This window comes from Sphaeramia orbicularis, chromosome 20, assembly GCF_902148855.1.
Source record: "Sphaeramia orbicularis chromosome 20, fSphaOr1.1, whole genome shotgun sequence".
Taxonomy (NCBI): Eukaryota; Metazoa; Chordata; class Actinopteri; order Kurtiformes; family Apogonidae; genus Sphaeramia; species Sphaeramia orbicularis.
This window is the reverse complement of record NC_043976.1, coordinates 10134181-10150964: the sequence shown is the minus strand read 5'-3', so window position 1 is coordinate 10150964 and position 16784 is coordinate 10134181. Positions and strand designations below refer to the sequence as shown.

The 16784-nt window shown below is 40.5% G+C and overlaps 2 protein-coding genes across 4 annotated transcripts in view; one reads left to right on the top strand and one right to left on the bottom strand.

Annotated features, from left to right (window-relative positions):
- The window catches only part of dlgap1b (discs, large (Drosophila) homolog-associated protein 1b), a 149295-nt gene extending 142202 nt beyond the window's left edge, over positions 1-7093 (top strand). For 2 of the 3 annotated variants that reach the window (XM_030122933.1, XM_030122932.1), the window contains exons 9-12: positions 328-740; positions 2657-2748; positions 3665-3817; positions 4362-7093. In XM_030122933.1, the coding sequence (XP_029978793.1) occupies positions 328-740; positions 2657-2748; positions 3665-3817; positions 4362-4577 (874 nt within the window). In that variant the 3' untranslated portion in view covers positions 4578-7093. Of the gene's footprint in view, positions 1-327; positions 741-2656; positions 2749-3664; positions 3818-4055 lie in introns of all 3 variants that reach the window. The other variant, XM_030122934.1, reaches the window with a different exon arrangement.
- Positions 7094-8190: 1097 nt separating this feature from the next.
- tgif1 (TGFB-induced factor homeobox 1) lies at positions 8191-13145 on the bottom strand. The gene is made up of 3 exons (XM_030122935.1): positions 12624-13145; positions 10574-10803; positions 8191-9831 (listed from the first exon to the last, which is right to left on the bottom strand). The coding sequence occupies exons 1-3, from the start codon at positions 12637-12639 to the stop codon at positions 9172-9174; spliced, it is 906 nt and encodes a 301-aa protein (XP_029978795.1). The 5' UTR covers positions 12640-13145; the 3' UTR covers positions 8191-9171.
- Positions 13146-16784: the final 3639 nt, after the last annotated feature.

Genomic DNA, 16784 nt, shown 5'->3' with positions numbered 1-16784 from the left:
ACTACTCAGGCCTTGCGGTGTGGCAGATGATTGCACACTCCATTGCTTCTGAATAAGACAGGTGACAAAACACACACACACACACAGAGAAGAGGCTCCACTCTGTAAAAGCTATTCATCACTATCAGGGATGAGATCGCTGTGATCATTTCACTCTTTCATTCTGGGACCACCTCCAAGAACTGTTTGTGAGCAGTGATACCATGATTACTGCTAAAAGGGTGACATTAATATGACAATACTCTGGAACTAGTGTATGATTAATCAGTCCATAGTAGAAAAGACAGGTTTTTGTTCTGTTTAACATTGTTCTTCCTTTTTTACTAGTTACCGCAGAATGACCCGATCCAACAGTGTAACCACGGCGGTACAGGCTGACCTCGATGACCCCGCCGACGGGGAGCTGCCGCTGCGTCACTGCGCTACCATGCCGCGCCAGCACTCCCGAGATGCCGCTACTTCCACTGTCAGCATCCAAGGTTCAGGTAACCACTACCACGCCTGCGCTGGAGACGACTATGGAGAAGTGGGGTTCGACCCGTCCATCCTGCCCCCTCCGGACCCTTGGATGGACAACGTGGCCGAGCCTGAGGTGGACGCTTTGGAGGCCGTCGCCCGTTCCGTGTGCCCCCGTGATGGCCGCTGGTTCCTGAAGCTCCTGCAAGCTGAGACGGAGCGCATGGAGGGTTGGTGTAGACAGATGGAGCAGCATGAGATGGAGAACGAGCTGCCTGATGAGAGTGAGTTGAGTCATAAAGCTGAAATGCCAAGATAAGCAGACAAGAAAGTCTGTTATGTACGGATATTAGCCAGTGTCCAGACTATACCATGGCTTTCAGCGGAGCCAGTCACATCAGATAGGCCTTTGGCATTTGTAAAGCACTTTGTTGGGTTTATTATTTACCATTTTTCCTATTCATATGAATTCATGTAAGAAAATTAAAACGGATGAAACGCAGCCCCTATTTCCTGCTGTGCATCTTTCAACTTAGCAGACAGTGGAGGAAAGTCACTGCTTACTTCAGTAATGATAATACTATGCTTCACTGCTGATGGAAAATATTTTCAATAAAGATTTTTTTTTTTTTTAACAAAGGCAAGACAATCACATCTCATGAAAGTTGTGTTTTCTGTCTTTTAAGAACAAAATGGACATTAGTTTTTCTTTTGTGTATATAATTTTTCCTATCTATTTTACCGTTTTTTTCATTCATGGAATTTATTTCAGAATTAAGACACATTCGTAAATCACTTGGCTTCTCTTTTTTCTGACGTTTATGATATTGCACAGATAAACTAGTGTCTTCAAAATGAGTTAGTGATGAATCCCCTCATGTATGAGTCTTAATTTTACCCATGATCCATGATGAAGATACAAAGTAACAAGTGGGACATTGTCAGTATTTTAAAGATACTGTCACAACTCATGTTTGGAAAGCTTATATAAAGGATATGAGCTCCTTGTTTCTCTCCTCTCCTCTCCTCTCCTCTCCTCTCCTCTCCTCTCCTCTCCTCTCCTCTCCTCTCCTCTCCTCTCCTCTCCTCTCCCTCTCCTCTCCTCTCTCATTTGGAGGGTTGCTGGTATTCCTGGTATTGGACCACAATAGTGTCTTGTTCCTGTCTCAGGCCCTCTGGCCTCCTCAGACATACCGTGCATACTTATCAATAGGCCTCTGCCGGCCTCAGCCACACATCTGTCCTCTAGACACACTGTATAATGATCTCTTACACAAACACCCATTGCTCCTTCAAGGCGATTATTTGATATCAACCTAAAATACAGTACATATACACACATCAATACTTATCTGTTCTCATGTCTGAATACATTTTACATATGTACATTTACATGCAAATTCCAGTATATCCAGTATTTCTACTTGTCCTTGTTACAGATTTCATCCCTTACCAAAAATGTCATTGCTTATGTGGGTAGTGTGTGCTGTTATGGTTCCAGGCAAGAGATTCTCTCACACAGTGTGCAGAACAGGGGGAGCTGTCTCAAGGTTATGTTTTCCCAGATCCCACACCACTGTGCAAGCACACACACACACACACACACACACACACACACACACACATCCTGAAGGGCTTGAAGACTTTGTGACTGTAGTGCAGATTCATTACTCCTCCTCCCACTTTCCAAACCCATTTTCTTCACATAGAGATATGTATTCACTGACACTTTCCCTCCATAGGGAGCTGTGAGTCAATAGCGCTGTGCAGTGGAGTCAGGTTATGCAGTACGATATTGTTGATCTCATTTGTCAGTCTACCGAACAAATCGGCTTTTTAAAATATTCTTTTGACTCTAAATTGATTTTTTTAAGTTATTTTTATATTCAGGATGGTTTTTAATATTTTAGATGTCCATGCAGAGGCTCTGTTTTTGGTTTTGGTATTTCAGTGCATTCCAGTATTTGGCTGAATCTTCCCTAAACTGTATTTATTTTGTGAGGTACACATAAAAGAAGATCCCAGCGTATTCTCCTGTGTTGTATTACTAATGCACTCTCTCAGTTAGAGGTGCAACATGCCTGCAGTATGCGGTTCTGTGAGTAATTGCATTGTGAATGGTGTGTGTTTGTTTGTGTGTGCGTGTGTGTGTGTGTGTGTGTGTGTGTGTGTGTGTGTGCATGCATGTGTCTTTCTGCAGTCCTGGGGAAGATCCGCAGTGCAGTGGGGAGTGCCCAGCTGCTGATGTCCCAGAAGTTCCAGCAGTTCCGGGAGCTGTGTGAAGAGAATCTGGTATGTGTCACCTCATCCTCTGCATGTTCCCCCGGCCCAGCCCTCCCCCCACACTGACATCATCCTGCACAAATCATCCTGACAGACCAGGCCAGTGCTCATTTACTATGCATCCACTGTAGAGTGTGTATCTGCACACCCTTACTGTCTTTCACATGCAGAAAATAGAACTTGTTGTTTGAGAACTAGGGCTTAACAAACAGAATTTTGAATGCGGATATAAATACATGCATCTTTTTTTAGCTACATCAGCCCATATCTATTTGTGTTTTTTGCGCATATATTCAGCATGATGTTTTTTTTCACGCCTAAATAAGATAACTGACATGTTTTTTGTTGAATTTTCGTCTTCTCAAAAAGGTGGAAAAGCAATTACGTTTGCAGTATATAACAATAAAACACTGATTTTGCATTTGAACAAGAGGATTGAGTTACAAAATCATTATTCACCTATTATGAAATGCTTTTAAAATTAAACATATTAATTGTAAATGTTTTAATATATAGTGTTCCTATAGCAGTGGACCAAATTAGTGACACAAAATAAATGAGTAGCAGGACCGATTTTATTGTTTACTCCTCTGGGTAGGGTGGCGTCATGATGAAAGTGATATTAAGAAATCAAATCCACAGTTGGAACATTAAACAACCCCAACAGACACACATATTTATAGTACAGGCCCTGTCTTATTGTGTGCCTTATTGTTTGCATTTTTTTTCCTACATAACCTGTGGCTTATTACACATTTGGCTTTATTTGCAAGCTTATTGTATGATTCTGTGCTCAGGTTCCAACACTGAATCATCAGAAAACGGCAACATCTTTCCAAATACATGCAGTAGTCACAGAAATGATTTGTGTTTGTGTGTCGTCATGTGTACATGTGTGTATGTCTGACATTCTTGTGTACATTAGAACCCAAATGCACACCCACGGCCCATCTCCCAGGACCTCGCAGGTTTCTGGGACATGCTCCAGCTGTCTATTGAGAACATTAGCCTGAAGTTTGATGAACTCCACCAACTCAAAGCGAACAACTGGAAACCTCTGACTCCCCCGGAAATTCAGGTGCAGACACACATGGCCAACGTCAGTCAAATTCATCTAATCAGGATTTTATTTTTGGAATGCCTTACTAACACGCATGCTTTCTGCTCTCATTACTGTATATTTTAATAGTAAGTCCTTAATGACTCATGGGTTAGCTTTGTTGAAGCATGCAGATTTGTGTTGCGTACTTGTCATGTGGCCTGCCTGACGTCATCACTTCTGTGTATCTGTGTGTTTTGTTCTGTCTTGTCGACAGTGAGCTGCTTTTGAGAAGCCACTCTACCTGCCATGCACCGTTGGGGCCTGTCCATCTCCAATGGTCACTTTTACCTCACGCAATGGCCTCCACCGTGCTCTCTTACCCCACACAAATGGCTGCCACTGTGAACCATAACGTCATTCAAAACTGCATGCTCTGACGTAACGCCGGCAACGGCTCTAACCGCTCTAACCCTTATGCAGAATGGCTGCATTTGTGTTGCTCCTTACTGTGTTTTACTGCAGCTTTGCCATTAAAGGACTCAGTGGTCTGTCATTAAGACTATTTGTCATTCCTGTCCAGGAGAGAAGGATGCCCCCTCCTGTGCCAAAGAAGCCCCTGAAGGGCCACCCTCCCCTGGCTAGGGACCGCTCGCTGGAGAGCTCCGAGCGCCAGCGTCTGGAGGCTCGCAAACGGCTGCTAGCTGCCAAACGTGCTGCGTCGGTTCGGCAGAGCTCTGCCACAGAGAGCGCAGACAGTATCGAGATCTATATCCCTGAGGCTCAGACCAGACTATGAAACACATGTACCTAAACAAAAAAAATACCCGACACACTGTCCCATATATACAATAGCACTGAATGGTAAGGCTAGGGTGCTAACACAGTAACATAATCACACTTTTGCAGACTTTCCAGGTCACTGTGACATCTGTCACTATGGAAGTTGTTTGAACAAGAAATGTATATTTACAGTATTTATTTATTTATTTATCCATCCCCTTGTCGTTTCCTTCTCCCAGCATTGATGTAGCACTTCCTCTTGTCTTTTTGGACCTCCGCCCACCCCTCACCCAAAGAAGTATGTTATATAAAGCCCTTTTTTAAGTGACCTGATTTTACAAAGCAAGCAACGTGTAGCACAGCAGTGAGGCTTCACATTAAGTAGTTTCAGGTGCTGGGGATCAGAGGGAGCATTCATGTACATGTGGAGTGTCAGCATGTATACATGTACACATGCAAACACACACAGAGTACATGATGTATATATGGTCTGATCTGCCAAGAACACATACATCAAGTCAAACAGGGAGACCCGACCGGCCCTTCTGACTTCTTTTTTTTTTAATTTCGGATTTTTATCAGTGTCCTGTAATGTGATTCTAAAGACACAATGTTGATTCTCGGTTTGTGTAGCTATGGGTCAAACACTAGAACAGACTAAGAAGACCAGACAAGGAAATTCTAGTGTCACCTGTGGAACAATTCAGCCTCTGTTTGAAAATGGGCCACGTAGGAAAGGTCAGGAGGTCAGATTCGCTCCTGCAGGTGAGGCAAAATGACTAATAATCCAAGAGCAGATTTTAGAGGCCCTGTCAAGAATGCAGTTGTGAAAGAATCACTGTTCTAAAATGCCACAAAAACGAATCTGTGTGTGAGCAACAGGAGCATATGTGATACAAGTGTTCATTTTTAAAAGTGCTTCCTATTTTTCTAGGTCTGAAGGGTCCTAGAGGTAATTTCTCAATAAGGTAGCAGTATCAACAAACTGTAAACAAACAGACGCCCATCTTGTCTCATTTTAAACTGAGCAAAACATGTTTGTATAAAGAACATCATATTGTTATGACATGACATGCATGCTGACACAAGATAACTGATATTTTTGTCTTTTTCATCACTTTTTTTAGTCCTTTCTCATGTTGTGTTCAAACTCTTCGCTGTTACAGAGTAAGCTAAAAATACTGATATTTGGTACGATACAGGTAGTTGTACTATATTTTACTATGTCATTTTTAGACAAGAAAGGTTTATTGACAGTATTGAGACTAAAGGACTGAAAAGGGACTATTTTCTCCTCACTGTGTGTGCACTATCTCTGCCTCCAAATGAAGCAATTATTCGAGGGTCATAAAAAGATTCAATTTCTAATATTTTGTATTCATGTTTAATTTATTGATTAGGAAAACAATGACTGTTTATTGACATTGTGATTATTATTATGCACTGACAACAAGGCCCTTATACTGTGCTTATGTTTTGTTTTTGTTGGTTCTTTAGCATGACTGGCACCTTTTCTCTTTTCTGTTTCAGTGATCAGCCTTAATTTCTAATATGATAGTCGAGCACAACAGCAGTCTCAGGGGAAGAAGTGTGTGTATATGTGTGTGTGTGTGTATGTGTGTGTGTGTGTGTGTTTGTGTTTGCGAGCTGATTTCATGTGACTGTATGTGATCCATGGCTTTGCCTCTAACTGTGTATATAACCCCCCCGTCATCAGGACAGGCCATGATTTTAAATAAGGGTCATAGTATCCACGCCACTTTTTTGAATGATGTTTCTGTTGAACATTGGCTTCAATGTAACCAAGTATTTTCTGTCAGCTGCTTGAATGTGGAGACAATCTAGAGCCAGTTTACGTCAAGTTATGGTTTCGGTACCAGAAGAGCGGGACGTTTTTGCGAGCCAGTTCTCTGTGTTGACAAAGTTTTGTGCCATTGGATAAGTTTAGGTAAATATATATTCCTCATAATGGTCCCTACTGAAAGGATACCAGATGTTTTTATTTAGAGAAATTTGTTTGTGAAGGAATTCCAGTGATGAAGTAACCATAAAGTATGTCCTTTAGTTATGGTATGAATTTTAGAAAGGGTGCATACGAGTAACAATAGTTTAAACTCAAATGCCATTTTATGTAGATGAACATTTTAGTATTTTTCACACTAAAAACTTGTATTTGAATTGAATTGTCTGTCAAATGATTAACTTATTATTTATGTTTATTATATTAACATATCAATATAATACTCCTGGTATAGCAGGGAGTTAGAAACCAGAATGTTGGATTGTGGTTAAATGCTAAACTCAAAAGTCACTTCAGCAATCCTGGTAATTCTGAAGCTTGTGATGTAGTCATATTAAGAGAAAAAATAAATATTTGTACATAAATGAATGTTTCCCTATGTAAATGTAAACTAAAAACCCAATCAAATAACATATTAAGCAGATATACATTTTGTAAGTAATGTTATTACACTGTTGATGTTATGGCACGTGTATGAGCTCTTATCAGCATTAAAAATATCATTGCCATAATTTTGTTCTAGTCATTTCTTTCCCGTCTCCACATGTGTTTTCAATTGGAATATAATTAAACAGATTACAAGGCCAGCTTGGTGTGCTTTCAGGGCATTTCCCCTCCACAGGGGCGGGTCCCCATAATTAGACAGCACTTTTGGCCTTGGCTTAGCCTCGACACTCCTGTACACGGAGCTTCTGGTGATTCGTCATTCACTCATCAGTCATGCTGAAGTGGAGGCATGCTGACCTCAGTGACCGGAGAGAAGGGGGGTTAAAAGGGGGTGGAGGGGTTGAAGGGAAATGGGTGCAGTCTTTATCAGGCCCGGTCTAAGGTCAGTCTATGCTTCCATGGTGGGCTACAACTGCCCAATATGTGCCTGGGGGTCTGTTTAAACCCATATTGGTAATTACATCCTCCATATTGGGGCTGAACCCCCTCCAAGAGAGCTGTCACTTCTGACAGGCGACGAGGAACAAAAGGTGAACAACTTAGGATGCAATCTAAACATTTGTTAATGACCAGTGGGGGCAGGACTGTGTAAGTGGACAGGATATGAGCTTTAATAAAACAATAAGTCAACCACATCCTGTCTGATCAGAAAAATACACTGAGCTTCAGAGGCAAGCATGTGTGTTAGAAATGAAAGGAGGGCTTTCTTAGCCAATAAAGACAACAAATCCTATTGAGGCCAATAGAGGGGTTTAGTATTTTAATGGGACCAGAAGAGAACAGCTGTCCTTCCAGCCTAGAATGAGCCAGGATTCTTGGTTGTAAACTGCCTTAAATTGAGTCTATTGAGACACGGGTACACGTAAAACCCCACTGGCAAGAAACTGTTGACGTCTGCTGTTTGCCCGTGTTAATTTATGCAGGATTATGCTAATTGGCAGGAGCTGTTGTAAACCTCTCACACACAGGAATGTCTCTGAAAGCCTGTGGAAAGACATGAACGCCTCTATTTCTGTCCTCCTGCACGCCCTGCTTTTATTTACTGAACGGTTTGACACTCGCCCCTCAGATAAATCTTTAAAGTTCAGTAAGACAGCATATGTAACTGTGTGTTAGGGTGAAACTCTGCTTAAGGGAAGATACCAAATGATCGATTCTGAGATGTAGAAAAACAAAACTTTATTTGAATCCCATGTGACCCCTATTTGCCACAAACATTGCACAGTATGAAACGAAATCACATCATTGGGCATCATGTCACATTAACTATACACATGGTCCTATTATACATGAAAATGCTTTTTGGTGATTTCAAATTGCTGTCTTTGTCGGGTTGTAAAAAAACAGCAAATGCAGAAAAGACATCTGTAGTGTTTAGTTTTCCAGTCCACTGGCCATTGTTTTTTTTTTCCGCTGAGTGATGGGATGAAGGCTCAGACTACGAACCTGCTACATTGGTCATCTGAAATATCCCTTGGTGGGTAGAAAAAAAAGTAAAAGTAAAAAAACGTATAGAGGTTTTTATCTTTTAAAACAGCTAAAAGTAAATTACAAAATCAAAACTATACTCATGAAACACATTACATTTTCTACAGTAGTGAATAAGTTTGTCATAGATGCCAAGAGCAAAGTATGTTTAAGACACTGAGATGACCTTCCTCTGCCTTAGTGTGCAAACAGATGAGGCAGACCAATCATGAACTGATCTCTGAAATGTAGAACGGTAAATATATATGTGTGTGAGTTAGACCAATCCCATTTATTGGTCTCATTGTGAAAGCGGCCGATTCTAGTTCTTGCTTTGCTCTGTAAAATGATATACAGTATAATGGAAAGACATAAGACAGGCAGCATTTCTCTGATAACATTTTTGGTCCCTGTGCAAATAAGATACACATGTAGATACATACGCATGTATATGAAATGAATAAACAACTTACAGCCAAGGCACCTCGATACAGTTTTTTTTTTTCAATAAAAAACATCCTCATCAATTTGATTGGTATACCAAAAATAGAAATGATCAGGCTTTCATGTGGATTTGTTCTGTTGCGTGCAGAAATGTCACTGAACTCAGAGGAGTTCCATAGTCGAGACACAAAGTCAGTCTCTATTCCCTCCTCGTCTTCTGTCTATCTCTCCTTTAAGAGACCAGCTGTTTGGCTTGCAGCTCCATCTCCGCGGCCCGTTTGAGAGCCACGTCCACCAGGAGCTGAAAGCCACTGAAGTCTTGTGTGAGGTCTGGAGGGGTGGGGGGAGGGGTGTTGAAGAGCCCGCTGCGGGGGCTCAGGTTGCCCTCCATGCCGGTGCTGCTGAGGATGGTGGCGGTGTTGGCGGGGAGCGGCCCTTCATCCCGGCACCGGAGCAGCGCCTGAGCCTGCACCGTCTGCAGCAGCTCGGCCGCCCTGTCAGAGTTCACGCCAGGCACAGAGGGGCTGGAGGCTGTCGGGCTGGCCTGCATCGCTGTGGAGACAGTGGTGTGACAGATGACAGACGGGCGGGTGGGCAGGAGCACCGGAGAGGGGGACGTGGAGGTCGGAGAGGGTGTGGAAGGGGACACGGCCTTCCTCAGGACACTGGGCACGGCAGGTTCGAAGCTGGAGGGGTGGAGAACGCGTTTGTCGTAGCTCTCATCTGTACCGGCTGCAGGACTGCTGTGTTTTGGGGACTGGGAACTGTCAGAAAACCCGTCCCCTGCTTTGCTTCCTTTCCGGGATATGGTGAACTGGTTGGGGTCTTTGCCATCTTTCCTCAACATCTCCGGAAGGAGTCGCCGTCGTGCGTTAATGAACCAGTTGCACACCTGGAAGAGGCAACAACAAAAGTACATGCTGTGAGAAAACCACAATGCATGGCTCACTTCTGTTGTGAAAGAAAAAAAAAATCTGCAGGTACACTTATCTCCAGGTGCGCCTTGCACCTGTCTTTTCAACAGAGAATTAAAAAATAAAAAGGTAAACAGCCCCTCCTGCACAGAGCCCACGTCACACTGCATATTTCACACCATTAACTCTTTACATTCACAACCTAAGAATTACTTCAAGGACTCAAACAACAAACAAAATAAAAATAGTTAAAAGGTTTAGTTTGAATATTTTAAACAAAAGGTAATCTTCTTTGTTATTGCCGTAATCACAGTTGTGTCTTTTCTTTTTCCCTCCCTCCTCCAGGCTAGTCGTAACTGGCTCAGGGAGGCTTGTAGCTCTATGTAAATGACTCTGCATTGTTCCCAGACAGCTGGGATGGAGAGAGGCTGGAGGGAGGGAAATTCCTGTCCAAGCGCCTCAGCCAAGCCCACAGAACACAGCGAGTGAGTTTACTCACGGCTGTCTCATAGACTTTAAAGTTTCAACATCAAGCTGCTTTGGATGACCTTCAATTCACTGTTTATGTGTCACATTTTGTTTGTGAATAGACAGGAAATGATTCAGTCAAGCTGCCACTTGCTTCCTCTTGACTTTTGCACTGGTCTATTTACATAGAGAGTGTTTATTGTTGGGAAAGGCGTATGAAATGTTGTTTTTCTGTCACATCTGAGTCCATACCTGCAGTGTGGACAGCTGAGTCTGCTTGGAGAGGAGGGCTTTCTCCTGCTCAGAGGGGTATGCATTGTAGCGGTGCTCGTACAGCCAGTCCCTGAGGATCTGAACGGACTCTTTAGGCAGATTCCCCCTGCGCTTTCTCTTCCCGTTGCTCCCTGTGCTGGACGACAGATCCAGAGGGGTATCCACACTGTCCTCGTCGTCCGTCTCACTCCCCGACAACATCATCAGGCCTGCGCAATCGAGTGAGAAAAATACCGCATGAGAATGAGACAATAAAGAATATATATCCTCTTATGTCAGCCACCCTGTTGTCAAAGGCTCAGCCGCTCTGCCGCAGCCGTTTACCAAGCACAAGCTGTCGGGAGGCAGCTGATGTGTCAGAAGCAAGCTGTCAAGTTCAGCCATGTGATTCATATAAGGAGCAGAGGGAGGGTGTGAGCTAGAGGAGGAGGAGGAGGAGGGAGAGAGGAAGGGATGGGGAGGAGTGGAAGGGGGGAGAGAGAGAGGGAGGGAGGGAGGGAGGGAGGGAGGAGGGGGAACGTCACAAAGGCTGGTCTGATGCTGTGTCAGTTATAAAACCTGCCTCGACAAATACAGGCCAGGTCTATAGCACAGACCGAGCACACCTTACATGCTTGAATAAGTAAAGTACACCAGGCTGACCACAAAAAACAATCACTGTACAAAGGGGAGATTTATGTTTTGGAGAGCGGGAACAGTGTGTTTGCAAAGATTATAGAGTTGCTCTTTTTCAGTTTCTTTTTTTATACTAAGGCACATCTAATCAAAGTCAATCATGATCACACATGATTTAAGGCTTTGATTCACTAAAATGGAAAATATACCTGCTTATGAACTGTCTGTAAAACTACTTCAACATGATTTTTAGCTGGTTATATTTTATAGTAAAGGCAGTTGGAGTACATGTTACATAAACTGAGGAGTGAATGTTCTTAATTGGTGCTGGTCCATGATGTGACGTTCACTGTTTGTAGGTGAATACTGAGCATACAGGTAGAAAAGATCAGGGAGTTTTTAATCCTGTGTAGTGTGCTCATGGCAAACTGGTGGGAAACGAATAAGAAAGTTCCTAAGTCTGAGCGGCCAACAGGATGAGGTAATTACGTAGGCTGAAGAGGGGAAAGGGGGAGGGGAGACCTGTTGCAAATCAGCGTCTCCAGACTAAACAAAAGAATCTAGGGCTGCGTGCTTCTTTGTATGCAATTCAAAAGTTTCTACACGCAAATACAGACTTCACTATGAACTATACTCGCACCAAAATATCACCTTGTGACAGGGTGGATGGGGAATAGTGTTTAGAGCCGACAAAGGCGCTATTTTTCTGAGTTTCAACAACTTGTAAGGGGGTTTCTATTGTGTGTGCGCGCAGTACCACGAGGTCCATGAATGTAACACGGCAAACAGCAACTTCCCACAATGAGGTCAGGATGAACATTAGCCTATATGTGGATTTAGAGCCTATTTACTACAACAGGGACTATTTCTATTGGTTATATAACACCAAAAACGACACAAAACACCAAAATTTACCGTATACACCATTTACATATCTAACATTTAGAACTCTTCGGGTCGCTACAGTCGCCAAACTTTACCTCGAATCGCTACTTTTGTAACGTCGACGCAAATGTAGCATTCGATACTTTTCCAAACTACAATGAAAGCAGCATTTATGTCTGTTTTGATGATTTGAGGGGGGGGGGGGGGGGTTGGAGATGAAAAGTTGCCCCGCGAGAGGGAAAACAACACATATGGCGACACAGACAGGAGTATTTGTGTCAAAACTCGATAAAAAAAGATATTTTGGGAATCCCAGACCAAGCAAACATAGCTTTATCGACTTTTGACATCGCGCCAGCACATGGCAGAAAAGCCCCCTGTCATGTCTGGAAAGGAAACAATAGACTGCATGGTTTGCATATGAGGGAAATCGCTCTGTTAATCGTTCTCTTCTCTGTCTCTCCATATAAAACTACTCATGCTTGGGTTTTTACTCCAAAAAAAATTACAAAATAATCACCAAACCTACCTTTTTTCGTCTTCATATCCGCGCAATAATGCCCACTTTTCCTCGTCAGGGGTCGGCTCAAACCGTGTTGTGTTGTAGTGCAGTGTTTTTCCTCTTTTCTCCAGATATCCACAGCGTGTATCCGAATAGTCGAAAATCCTTATTCATCAAAAAAAAAAGAAAAAAAAACAAAACAAAACCTCGCTTTCTCCTCTTCTCAGTTGTTTTTCCTCTCTCGGGTCGTCCTTGTTTTGCAGACTTGAGGGGGGTTACCTGAGATCTCTGCGTCTCTTCGGCTCAAAGCCCTTTTCTCATTGACTGTGTGTTTGATCCTGAAACTGGGTGACAGCTATCTTTGACAGCTGCGTGACTCAACGCACAGAGATCCTCCCACCGTGGAGGGCAGAGGAAAAATCTCTGACATCAGCATGGCTTGTTCCACTGACATGGATACAGTCTCGTCGAGGTTTAAGTGCTGCAGACCCCCCCACCACCCCAACCCCCCCATAACTATGACAAATAAACACCAGCACCTCGGTTATGAAATGATCATGCACATAAAGGTGTTCATTTAGGCGGGGCGCGCGGAATGACAACAAACAGCGGGCTGCTCGAGGACTGCGGACCTCGTGGTTATAAGGCGGATACAAACAACCCCAACCGAAAAAAAGAAAAAAAAAAATCAACATTGTATAGCTACAGGCTAGATTTATTTCTGGTGCATCGACTTTTGATGTGTGTGTGTGCGCTCAGTAATAAAGTTAACCCCCGTTTAATCGTATTATCCTTCATTTTACTGATCTGCACGCGCACACAGTTCCCTGTTGCATTCAATTGCTCTGCGTGTTTTTAGTACTTGAGCTATTTATGGTTAATATCGCAATAATAGAAGCAAAAACACGTATGCATTGCTAGTTACATTCCCATATCACCATTCTACAGATGCTCGCTCTGTTGCAGCCCTCTGTATTTTTTTTTTTTTTTTTTCGTCTTTGAAAACTACATTCATGAAATGCCCCACAGTCTAATATGTAATCGTTGCTGCAAAATGGGTGTTTCTAGATGATGTTGCGACAACCTTGTGCCAGCTGGGGGTTAGTGCACCAGTACAGGTTACTAAAGACAAGAGGAGGGTGAAGGAAACGATCAATGCCTTCATTTGTATGCAGTGCACAACCTTGCGACAGCTGCTGTAGCATCGAGTCTTTGCATTCATTTGTTCCAGACAGGCGTTTGGGTTCTCTGTCTAAAGCTAAATGTCGCCTCCGTGTGTGTACTTATGGTACTTTATTTGTTTGCAATGTCGTTTATGTGTGTGAGGTGCTCGGATTCCCTCTGCTGGTTGGTGTAAGCAAACGCACCACGGAATCAATGAGGAAGTAAATACAGTAAATGGACAAAAGTATTGGGACATACTTTACAATACATTTGTATTCTGATGTGGACTGGTAAAAAGTATGGTTATTACCTAGTAGGGATGTAACGATATGAAAATTTCATATCACGGTTATTGGGACCAAAATTATCACGGTTATCATTATTATCGCGGTATTGTTGAAATTGTGCTGAAAATGTTCAAAAAGTACTTATACACACTGAAATAATTTAACCAAGTTGTATTTAAAAAAAAAATAAATAAATAGAATAAATAATAGGCACAATGTACCTTCTGTTGGCAGAAACATTCAAATATTAACCCTACACCCATGTTTGGTATCTTTTTTTTTTTTTTTTTCAGCACAACTTCATCTATATCATCTGTCTATTATTTTTTTTCACTTTAACCCTTTCATGCATTAATAATGAGAACCTTAGTGAAGATTTCTTTCTCGAGTGTTTCTATTCTTCCATAGGCATGGAAAAAAACAGTGTGATTAAGTTTTTTTGTTGTTGTTGTTTTTTTCATGGAGTTACAAAAATGTCCATGCATTTAATTTTTTAAGTAAAGAAATGTGTTTAAAACCCAATATCAGACAGTGATATGAAAACAATGAAATAAAATCTGATGTATTCTCATATTTTCACATATTCTAATGCTAGTTATTACTCTTTTCATGGAGATAACATGTAAAAAAAAAAAAAACAACAACAACTTTTTTTTCTAACAAATAATTGATTTACACTGAAACATGCCATTGCAGATCAGGGTTATGTTAGAACAGCACAGTTACAGTAGTGGTCTGAATGTCAGTGTATTATTATGGGATGGTGCATAAGCGTAAACTGTGTCAACTGATATGGAACTAAAACAACAAACCCATGAATATACAAGAGAACAGCTGCAGAATAAACTGTCCACTGGACTGACCACTGGACTGACCACTGTGCATGAAAGGGTTAACCTACTATATCAACACAAAAGGACAAAAAGCACTATATATACATATATATATATATATATATATATATATATATATATATATATATATATATATATATATATATATATATATATATATATATACATACAAAATCCGATTTGAAAAATGTATATACTTTATTGCATAACTAACACAAAGATGCTTAATGAACCTTTTCAAAGACTTTAAAAGTGAATATTGGTTCCAAATATTAAGTATAGAAAATTAAAATTGTAATAAATTAAAACTATACTCAAATATTTGACATAAAAGCAGATCTTTACATAGGCGTTTTTTTTCCCCTAATAGTGCGGTAATCAAACACGGTTATCATGATAATTACAATTTAAGTGGTAACACTAACCGTCTGCAATTTTACCACAGTTTATCATTATACCGGTAATTGTTACATCCCTTTTACCTGGGAAGTTTTTTATTTCGTATAAGGTGAGAGAGGTATCTTTAAAACTGTTCCACAGGTGTTATCCAGTTAATTCAGCTTTGGTTAAGTATAAGATCAATGTCGACCCTCTTTGCTCATTTTGTCACTATACAGATGAAACATTAACTCATTTGTTTTGGGAATGTGCCTTCTGTCAAATTTTTTGGTGTGATATCAGTCTTTTTTTAAATAGAAAGCTGAAAATTTCTCTAAATTTCAAAATTGAAGATATTTTATTTGGTTTCTTTATTAATGATCTACCTGCTAAGAAATTGTTTATTCTTAATCTTATTTCCTTATTAGCAAAATTTCATGTACAAGCAAGTTTGCCAATCAGAAACCCAGCTTTGTGGTTTTTAAATCTTACTTAAAATCCTACAAGGACACACTTCAATTTTGCACTAACCCTAAAGCTATGAAGACTAAAGCTTTATGTAACGAATTTAAGTTGTAATATTTTTTATTTATTTATTTTTTCTTGTTTATTCCTTCACTTTTATTTATTTAATTTAATTACCTATATATGTATTTATATTTAATTTCCTCCTGCCTCACCTCGAGCATTATGTTTTCTCCATGCCGCGTTCTGTTCTATTGCTGTATGGTATTATGTAAATAAAGTTTGAAAAAAAAAAAAAAAAAAGGAAAAAAAAAAAAAAAAAGGGAAAAAAAAATACTTTACAATACAAGTGAGTCATTGCTAATATTGGGTTTGGCTACAAATAAATAATGACAAATCTCATAATATAATTTTTTATTGTAATATTTTTGCACCAAACTTATTTATTTCATCTTTGGTGTTAATTTTGTTTATATTGTCATCTACACTTACAACATACTTTACTATATTTCACTTTAGATTTTAATTGTCTCCACCTCTACCTCCTTTAAATGTTATAACTTACATTTAGGTGACATAAATCATATTAAAATGACTGAAATCAGCATGAATGTGAAGTTATAGCTGTGACCTTTGTTTATATATTTTATCATTTTATGATCAGTATGGGGCATTTAGGTTATTAAATAGACTTTCCCCTCCTGAAAAAAAACAAAAAGAGCTGTAATACTTGATGGTAGATTTTATAAAAGCTACTAACACCATCATAAACATCTGTCACAACATAGCAGTGCTTAAATATTTGCCAGCCATATATATAATTTACTGTTTTAATGCATAAATGTGATATATATAACTTTATCATATGTTCACATGAGCAAAATAAGAAAAAAAAAAAAAAAAAATCAAATTGATCATTTATTTCTTGTGGGAAATTAATCTTCTTCATTTTGAACTACTCTTTGGTAGAATTTGTTTGGGGTGTGGATAGATACCATGTCATTTTCTCGTGAAATATTCTGGTATAAATTAGACGATAG